Source organism: Myotis brandtii, unplaced genomic scaffold (genome assembly GCF_000412655.1).
Source record: "Myotis brandtii unplaced genomic scaffold, ASM41265v1 scaffold384, whole genome shotgun sequence".
NCBI classification, from domain to species: domain Eukaryota; kingdom Metazoa; phylum Chordata; class Mammalia; order Chiroptera; family Vespertilionidae; genus Myotis; species Myotis brandtii.
The window spans coordinates 4,744,680-4,754,656 of record NW_005364745.1 but is presented as its reverse complement, the minus strand read 5'-3'; the positions used below and the strand labels follow the sequence as shown (position 1 = coordinate 4,754,656).

Here is a 9,977-nt window from a genome sequence, read left to right as displayed (position 1 = left end):
CATCACTGATGTTTCTCTCTCTCTCCTTCTCCCTTCCTCTCTGAAATCAACAAAAATATTTTTTTTAAAAAAAGGAAAGAGGTGACTGTGGAAGCGTTTTCAGAATGAGAGCTGCTCCTGTGTACTTCGTAAGCTGGGAAGGACGGCTTTCTTTCTTACGTGAAAAGGAACAGTGGGTGTGAGGTCCTGGCCGTGCCTGAGGGACACGGTGCAGAGGCCACAGCGGAGCCTGCATGGCAGGTGAGGGATGGAGCAGCCTGGCCAGCGGCCATCTCCGCCCTGGCCCTGGTTCTGGGGGGGCTCTTCCTCTGATGAACAGAGAACAGGGGAAGACCCACCGGGCCTCGGCCAGGTGTCTCTTGGATCACTTGCGCCGGACCCGTTATCACGCTACAGCAGTGGTTCTCAACCTTCTGGCCCTTTAAATACAGTTCCTCATGTTGTGGCCCAACCATAAAATTATTTTCGTTGCTCCTTCATAACTGTCATGTTGCTACTGTTATGAATCGTCATGTAAATATCTGATATGCAGGATGGTCTTAGGCGACCCCTGTGAAAGGGTCGTTCGACCGCCAAAGGGGTCGCGACCCACAGGTTGAGAACCGCTGGGCTACAGGAAGCCCAACCCCCATGAAGAATCACACGCAAGGTAGACTCTCCACTCAAGAGCCCCAGCTGAGCTCCGCGGGGACACCTGGGACAATTGCTACGGATCTGAAAGGCCAGCGTCCTGAGCATCCGACCTGGTGGAGCCTTGAATGACACGGGCCTCACCCACCATCTATCTGACTGCAAACCCTGGGGGGCTCCAAGCAGGGGCTGCCCTGCTGAACCCTGAAGAATGGTGAGAGAGGAGCTGTTTTAAGCCACTACGTTTTGGAGTGGTTTGTTAGGCAGCAGGAGAGAACTGGTGTGTGTCTGTGTGTGTGTGCAGGTGCACCTAAGTTAGTAGGCGGGGAAAAAGGAATTTAATCCAGTAAGTCTCGCAAAGATTTATAGCAGGGTCCTTTGTCGTAAACAGCTGTCATTTGAGAAACAGCAAAGTCATCGGTTAAGGGACCACAGTACAAAAACTATTATGATGATCTCCATTTTCAAAACCAGAAATATGTTACACTGAGGCTGAGTTCATCAGGATTCAGAGGTGAGAGAAACATACATTAAAATTAAATCTCAGGATCAGAGACAGATTTGAGCTTCTACTACACCAAAGTTCTCTTTTCGGTACTAATGTGCTTATTTCACAGACGCTTGTCAACTTCTGAAATCTATACAACTAAATGGTACGTGCTTCTCTTTCTAGTAGTCGTATTGGCAGTAAACCATCTTTGTCAGGATGCAAGCGTACTTAAATGTCATTATCAAGATAGCTGCAATTACTCTCAGAATTACCAAATGCACAGTCATCTTGTTCAATGCACAACACACAACTAAATACTCAAAATAATAGAGAAATAAAGTCAACCTGGGCCATTTAAATACTGTGTAAGTGAGCAGTGTAGTCGGACAATTATAGGTTCTGTTCGAATCACTTCCCAAGCCACAGCAATCTCCTCCTGTGCAAATAAATATATTTTAAAGATGAATTAGTCATCTTGTAGAGCCTAGACGTATTTTCCCAATTAAAATATATTTTTAACTTATTTTGAAGAAATGCATAAATCATTAAGGCCTACAAATTATTATAAAACCAACGTACTTTTAATCTTTGCCTTTTCACATGAAAATAAAAATGAAAACTTAAGAAATACTGAAGTACTGTACTAAGAGACTGTAAATTTCAGAGGATATTTAAAAACCAACACAAATATATATATAAAATCTGTTTCTTCAACCAGTCATAGCATTTTTTCATAAATCGCTCTGAAAAAGCCAATTCATTACTAATAGCATTAAAGCAAAAATTAGATTTCCTCCCATAAAAATAAGCATTTTTTAAAGGTAGCGGTCACGTTGCGTGAATGGATACTTACATCAAGAAAGCTGACATCGACATGCAGATCAATATCTACGTCGTCAATGGCTCCATACTCCCTGGAAGCAGAGATTAACGTCAATATTTTCAATTTCCTTAAAAGACGGGGTGTCCTAGGTTATTTTATATTAAAAAATTAATCATGAGCTCTTGTCCCTGACCTCCAGAGAGCTCGGACATGCCTGTGGACCTGAATTAACTGACTCCATGTGGTTGGACTGCCTCTCCTAGACCTACTGGATCCATCCAGACAACTTTCCGCCTTTGGCCGCCGGAACGTGCGTGTGTCAATCCAAGAGCTGTTTGGTTCACAGGTTCGAACGCCCCTGTTCTCTGGAGCAAGTTGAAGTCTTCCCACGTGACTCGTCTCTCTCACTGTGCTCCCTAAGAGCGCAGAACTGCTTCTAGGGACTGAAAGGAGTTTCTGACAGGTGGGGGGGGGGGGTTACTGCCCCAGTAACGTGTCTAGGAATTTTCCTTCCGTGTTAGACACCAGTGGCTCTGAAACCGGTCGAGGTGTCTGCCATGTAACTGTCACTGTTTTCACAGGCAGCTCTGAAAGTCTGACACGTCGACATTAAAACAAGTAACAACAGGTATGTGCCACACTTAAGATGTTATGAAGACCAACTTTTTTCCAGCCCAGGGAGAGACACAAGCCAGTGTATTTTAAGTTAACAAAAGAGTATAAAAACAATGGTTTTTATATTCCCAGTATATACTAATCTCTATGTTTTATACTTTTATAAAATTCTGGTTACAAATGCTACACCCAGTGAGGGAGCCAACTGTAAAGAGAGCAGAAATGACAGAAGTTAATGGTCAAGTCCCAGTGAGCGCTTTGTGCCAGAACTGCTCTCAGGACTTCACACGCACGTGATCACATGCACTCGCTCCCAGATGCGCTAACCGGGGCCCCAGGTGATGGAGCCGGCCAGCCCCCCTCACTCCGCACGGCGCTGGGACTTGAATACGTGTGTCCTATTTACTTATGCAGGTGCTTCATCAGCTCAATATTCAATCAACTACCTTTTGTGTTGGAAACCGGGTGGGACAGTAAGGGGGGATCCTATTAGGGCCTCACCATCGCCTTCCCACAGGCATCCCACTACCGTCCTCATTTGCAGATGAGAACGCTGAGGTGTAGGGAGGGACAAATTGCCAAAGGGCAGGTGAGAAGTCAGCGGAGACCTTAGATGCATCTCTGCCCAACCCATAGGCACAGACAATGGTGTGGTGAAGGCCTGGGAGGGGTGGGAGCGAGGTGGAGGGGACAATGGGGGACAAGGGAGACACCTCTAATACTTTCAACAATAAACTTTTTAAATGTCAGTGGGAAAGCCAGGTACTGAGTTCATGCCCAACCGCAACACTGCTGAGCACGGTATCCTATCCGGTACATAGTTAAGTACGCGATGAAAATGCAGTGTATCACACGTCCATCCGAGTAATGCTAACAGAGTACAACACGGCGGCGCTTTCACAGGATTCGGAGAACGCATTTTTAACGACTAAATGGTTCATGTAATTCAATGAATGAAAGAATCCAGGCAGTCTTTTCATTTTGAGGTCTAGGGCAAACTGCAGCATTTTACGTAGAATAACTTAGCCTCCCCGCTTCCTACATGCTCCCCTTAAAAATATATGCAAACACTGAGCACATTTTCATTACTTCAAAAACTGAACTTTTCATTCTCTCCTAGTAATACTTTTAAAGGTTAAAAGAAAAGCTAAAAATTATTCACGCAGCCATTTTTTAAAATAGCATGGGTCACAACATCTGTGTTTTTCAGAGTAAGAACCTGTATAACCATATGCAAATTGAGATATAAAAATATGCCCATTTAGTTATGAAATTAGACAGAAACGAAGACAAGACTAAGGCGCAAGCACGTGAACCATTTCTTTTGTGCCTCTTGTTCTGGATTCAGCAAGCTTTCCTGGAAAAGCCAGATGGTAACTCTTCCAGGCTTTCGGGCCACACAGACTCGCTGCCACGCAATGCTCTTGCTGGCCGTGTGGTTCCCCCCACACACACACACACACAACCCTTTAAAAAAGCGCCCACCATTTGTAGCTCAGGGGCTGTCAGGAAGGGCTGCAGCCAGTGGCCATGATGTTCTGACCCTGACCTCTGGCACATTATTCGTAAACGTAAGAAGTGACTATGCACAGTGAGGCGTGAGAAAGAGAGCGTCCGGAGATGTGATGGGGGCACAGACTGCCCGAGGCCTTTCCAAGACTCTCCTACGGGAGAGGGAGCCGGGACCACAGCCATCCCCCACATCACAGCGGGCGCCGACTCCCACCTGGAAAACGTACGTGACAGCAGAAATCCGGGGGGAGATGAATACTGAAGAATAAGGAAACACTTAAAGAATAGCACACACTGACGCAGTTTTTTACCATTGCCCGTTACTAACGAAGTGGATATGAAAGTATTTCATATCCTGCGGGAAATGTTCAAATATACTACTTTCGGAGCAAGTGGAGCGCCAAAAAGCATGGGAACTAAAATACCTTTTAATAATAAAGCACAAATAGGAAAACCAATAAAGTAAAAAGAGTACTTATATATCAATTGTAAGTCGTGGGTAAAATTTACTTTATAAATGGGTTATGTATTTTCTAAAAACGTGTACTTTTTCTGATTACAAAGGTCATATAGGCTCCTATATCAGATGAGAAATAGAAAAACAAACAAAAAGGAACTTGTAACGCCACCATTCAGAGATCTCCCTTCTGCTTCTGCCTCACTCCCGTATCGTCCATATGCTCTATATCATATAACACATAGAATATATTAGGGTTAACACGCTATATCATATAACACATAGACTATATTAAGGGTAACATATTATATCATATAACACAGAGACTATATTAAGGGTAACATACTATATCATATAACACATACAATATATTAAGGGCAACATACTATGTCATATAATATATACTAAGGGTAACATACTATATCATATAACATAAAATATACTGAGGGCAACATGCTATATCATACAGCATATATATACAAATATTAAGGGTAATATAACATGGAAAGATTTTTGTCCTGCTCTTTCACTTCTTCTATGAGTGCTGTTTCTATACTGTGGAATATTTTTCTAAACCGCTCTGAATTTACATTTAAATGGCTGTATTTGTATAAACAAAATTGAATAATACATCATTAGGTTGCTTTCCATTCTTTTTTTACACTAAATATATTGACAAATAGCTCCCTGGATAAAAATCTGCATGCATCTGTCTTCTCATAGAACGATTTCCAGAATTATTGAGCAAAACAAATGGTCTGACTATACTTGGGAGTCTTGTGCTATGTATAGTGTTTAATTGCTGTTTTGAAGGGTTACCACACTTTATAATGAAATCAGCCAGGTTTTCACACGGACCCTGCCCCACAGCCCCATCATCGAAAGACATTTTCTCTTTTGGCCCATCTTTGCCAGTTGCGCAGGAAAGAATAAATTCTGCGTGGACTTATTGCTGATGGCAGGCCTGGGATGCTGAGAGGCAGACAGGGGTAAACCAGAAAGACAGACCAGGAAGGACCCGACCTACAGTCCTTCTCATTGTAGAGAGATGTCCAGACGCTGCCACAGAGGTTTATCCTGAAGAAATGAATCGGAAGGCGCATATGGCCTTTTAACAACCTTTCCCATGTGAACATTAAAGCATTCCTTATATGATTTCTTAAAAGTCAGTATCCTCCCAATTCCTAACACTACCAATTTATTTCTGGATGGTGATATTATGAGTGATCTCACCACTTTTTTTCAACCTTCTCTGTATTTTTTAATTTTTAAGGTTATATATATGAATTACTTATATACTAAGGGCCAAAGGTGTTTTTATTTAAAAAAAAAACAAACAAACAACTTCCTTAGCTATGCCAATTTTCCTGCCCAATATTTTCCCAAATAGTAATCTAAGCTTAGCTAACCAAAAAAAATATAAGGTATTATATACATGGGCATGTTCTGAGGAGCTGCAGTAGGAAATCTGACTTTGTTCCAGCACTAATGTAGAGGGTGCTATGTGTCAGATGGCAGCACATTATTGGAACTCTTTCATTGCTCTCCAGGTTCAGCCAAAGCACACACTCTGCTTGCGTCAATTTTGCATAAATTCCTAAACACTCACCTCCATGATCTGATTGAAGAGGGAAATGAAGAGGAGGAGGAGGAGGAGGAGGAGGAGGAGGAGAACTAAAGGTTCCCAAGGTGTTAAGGCGGGCATTAGGGGTTTGCAATTAACTGGACGCTGCAGGTGCCGACCCTAGACTCCCCTTGGTTTCCAGGCCTCACTTCAGAGCATCACCAGGAAGGGCGCTGTGTGTGCAGCTCCTGCCGCGCTGCCCTGCTATCCTATGTCAGTGACCCCCCACCCCCACCCCGGTTCCCCTGCGGGAGCACAGAGGGATGCAGTCAGTCACCAGCCGCTTCTGCATCTAAGTCGCTTCCGGAGCCTCGCACACAGCGGTGACTGTGACACCAGGGGCCTGACTGTCCTGAAGGCCGGCGTGGGCTCACGGGGACCCACAGCACCTCGTGCGCGCCTGCCTTTATCTCCGGGGGAGGTGACGGCAGGAGGACAGAACACGTGTGCAGACGAGGGGGACACAGGAGGACCCGCTGCACCCTGTCGTCTGGAACTCGGGCTGAGAGGATCTGCCTGTGGGTCCTTGACCCAGTGCAACGTCCAGGCTGACCCCTGATGCCAGGTGTTCAGTGGCCTATTGATCCAAGAACAGGGTGAGCAGAGTAGGCTGATGGCTGTTCGGATGGAAAATACGACAAGGACTAAATAGCAACACAGGAGTAAACCGTGTTTCACGTACTCACGCTGTAAGCCTCCTCTGCCCACCGTGTATGTGGAACGTATTTTTCTATGAACGTGTATTTTTTGAGGGCAATTTGTGTTAGAATTCTTGCCCATTCATCTTCCTTTTACTGGAACTGAGGGGAGGGGGCAAGTCACAGAGCAAAGCGCACTGTATATGGGGTGCGAGTCTGAAAGCTCGCGGGCAAATGATCAGGATCCCTTTCCTCCCGGCCCGTGAGAATGCCGAGGCTGGTAAGTCCTTCCTTCCTGAAGGTGTTGATCACGTTGTTCTCAGACGGCACGAAGCGAGGTTTTTTTTAATGAGTACATGCCTATGCGGTAAATTCACCGAAAAACATGAAACGTCCTCATTCTGTAGCAGGGCTCCAGGTGAGGCCTGTGCAGGCGAGTCACGGGTTCATCACATTCACACGGACCTTTGTCCCACAGGAGCCGAGTCAGAGCTGTCACCCGCTCACGAGGGTGACTCCGCACAACCAGCGCTGCTAGGGACACGGCTGGGCGGGGCGGAGAGAACCGACTCTCACAGATGCATCCTCAGGCGCTTTTCCTGTCCCCCCTTCACCCTCTCCCGACGGGTCTGCCTCCATGGAGGCGACTGGCTCTTACAGAGAACTCAGAAGTGCTTAGCTGCCCCTCATTAGATGTCGCATTAAAAAAAAAAAAAAAAAGACACCAAATAGCCTATTATGCATATTGAGGTACTTTTGCTCTTCAAACTCCATTAAGTTCTTATAAACCTCAATTAAGTGAAAGAACAGCTCATTAGAACAGCCTGTGTTCAATAGACTCGGAACCTCGCAAGGAAGATGGGCCCAGACCCGAGGCCTGACCCTCCCCTTCCCACGTGTCCAGCCCTCAGTGCCTGGGACCAGACGGTACGTCCCTTCTCATTTGAGCAAATCACACTCGTCCTGCGGAATCACCTGCACGTCATCAGGCCTCTGGGAGGCTGTTTATTCTGGAAACACCCTCTGGATCTGGAGAGAATCTAGAGGAAATCTGGAGCAGGCGAGAACCTGGCCTGCATTCATGGAGATTTGAATGGGATCAAAATGGATAAGTGACATAAGCGGGGGGTGGGGGGGCGCGGGTTAGCACAACCATTTATGACTTCATTTAAATAAATTTCCAAATAGTTATCTGATTTCAACAGTTGATACAGTATCCATAATCTTATCAATAATGGGAAATACTAGTAGAGATTATCCTAGATGTTCCATAAATGCTTGCTGAGAGAAAACACAAACAATGCCATCTATGTGTGACAGTATAACTGAGGTCTAGGCAGCATGGACATAAGGTGTTTTTAGAAGTTCTGACCTATGAAAGCAGTCAACATAGGCCAAGGTCATCCTCCAACAAGACCACGTGCTTCAAAGGAAGACGCTGAAGTCCGAGCCGTCTCATATGGTTAATCCTGTCCCACCGGCTTTTTCCTTTCAGTGGGGGAGGGGGTTACGTTACTGCAATCAGAGTTTTAAGCTTTCAAGCAAAGTTCAACTGAAGTTAAGAAATTAGTCATTGTTTTGGACGACTTGCTGATAGTTCCTACTGCCTCCTTCGCTTACTCACTCTGAAACACACACAGAACAGCCCTCCCCGGAGCCACGGGAGGGATCGGCAGTGAAACGATCGCAGCTCATTTGCTAAAACTTGGACAATTGTCAAGACCTGCTTTTCCCATATAGTCACTCTCGCTCCATTTCGACTTCCTAGGCCTCAGGAGGCGGGAGGGAGGGGTCTGGGTGTACAGCCCCAGCTCCGCGGCTGCAGGGGGTCTGGGCTTCCGCCTCTGCAGTTCAGGCGAAGCATTTGGAATTAGGGAGCAACTGCCGCTGCTGCACTTCCCCACGGAAAGTGCTCGTTCGATCTCAAAACCTGGCTGTGTCCAGGGAAGAGAATGGAACCAGGGCACGGAGGCGGCCACTGGGAACCAGCCGGCACCCACAGCGTGAGTTTCAGACAGGCCCACGCTACACCAAATGCCAGGATGCAAGCAGGACTGAACTCCAACCAAAATACAGCAAACACCAAAAGCGGGCATCGCTCCAGCACCCACAGAATTCAGTCTCGAGGGGAGGAGGCAAAGCGAAACCTTGCAGGGGTGAGAAGGACAGGGAGTGAGGGCCGAGCCCAGTGCGATGGGAGCGCCCAGGAGGCTCCAGGCAGAGCTGCATGCTGGCAGGGGCCCGAGTGAGCACTATAGTGGGGCTGAGAGGGAAAACGGCTGTGCAAATGGCCAGAGTCAAGTGGAAGAAGCCTGGCTGGACCGATTCGGGTTTGGGAGGGAAAGGCCGGGGGGGCCTGGAGCCCACGGGCCTGGGAGACGAGCCTTTGGGCAAAGACCCGGAACCTGCAGCCATCGAGCTGGCTCGTGGGAGGGCACCCCCAGAGTGTACAGGGGGGTCTTCTTACATCAAGGAGAGAAAAGAGAGGCCAAGAAGGAGGGTGGGCTCTTCTGAATGATGAAAACGAATAAAAACGGTCTAGAAATGTATCACCGAAGAATATATTAGGTGACCACAGAATAAAATGCATACCCTTCAGATAAACACTGTGCATGTCTAGGAGGGTTTTTCCTTCCTGGTTCTGAGGGGCCAGGTCACAGAGTTCGGTGCGACGTAGTTACCAGCGGGCACGCGTTATTTCCTTGTATTGCAGTGGGCATGCGTTATTTCCTTGTATTGTTCGCATGGAAGTGTTATGGTAACAGCGTGGGCCCAGCTGGCCCAATCTATCATCGGAAGTGACTGACACGACTTAAGACTGAGGTTTTACCAAAACTAGCTCTCCTAGCTAACGAATTTGAATGCAGTCGATGTAATCTTAAACTACGTACAAGAAACGCACAATCCATATAGGCACGAAGATGCCATCCTGTACACGCAGGAACGCGCCAGAATCTCCCCATATTTTCCAATATCATTGAGCCCAAGAAAACGTCCGCTGAGATAACTCCCACAGAGGCCCCCACGCCTGACCGAACGGATGTCACTTTCACTCCCCGCGGCGTCGGTTTACCTGAGAGAAACCGCGTGCGGCCCGTAGATCTCCCGGACCGCCGACAGGTCGGCCTCGAGCTGCGGGTGCTTGTGCAGCTCCCCGTCGTAGTTCACCTGCGGGGAGGGGGTCAGAG

General features: G+C 46.8%; 1 protein-coding gene across 1 annotated transcript in view; it reads right to left on the bottom strand.

Annotated features, from left to right (window-relative positions):
* Positions 1-9,977, bottom strand: part of PARP8 (poly (ADP-ribose) polymerase family, member 8) — a gene marked incomplete at its 5' end in the record, with an annotated part of 136,802 nt that overhangs the window by 46,572 nt on the left and 80,253 nt on the right. Inside the window, 3 exons of the mRNA XM_005872624.2 lie at positions 1,466-1,556; positions 1,974-2,034; positions 9,863-9,957. Of these exons, the coding sequence (XP_005872686.2) occupies positions 1,466-1,556; positions 1,974-2,034; positions 9,863-9,957 (247 nt within the window). The remainder of the gene's footprint in view (positions 1-1,465; positions 1,557-1,973; positions 2,035-9,862; positions 9,958-9,977) is intronic.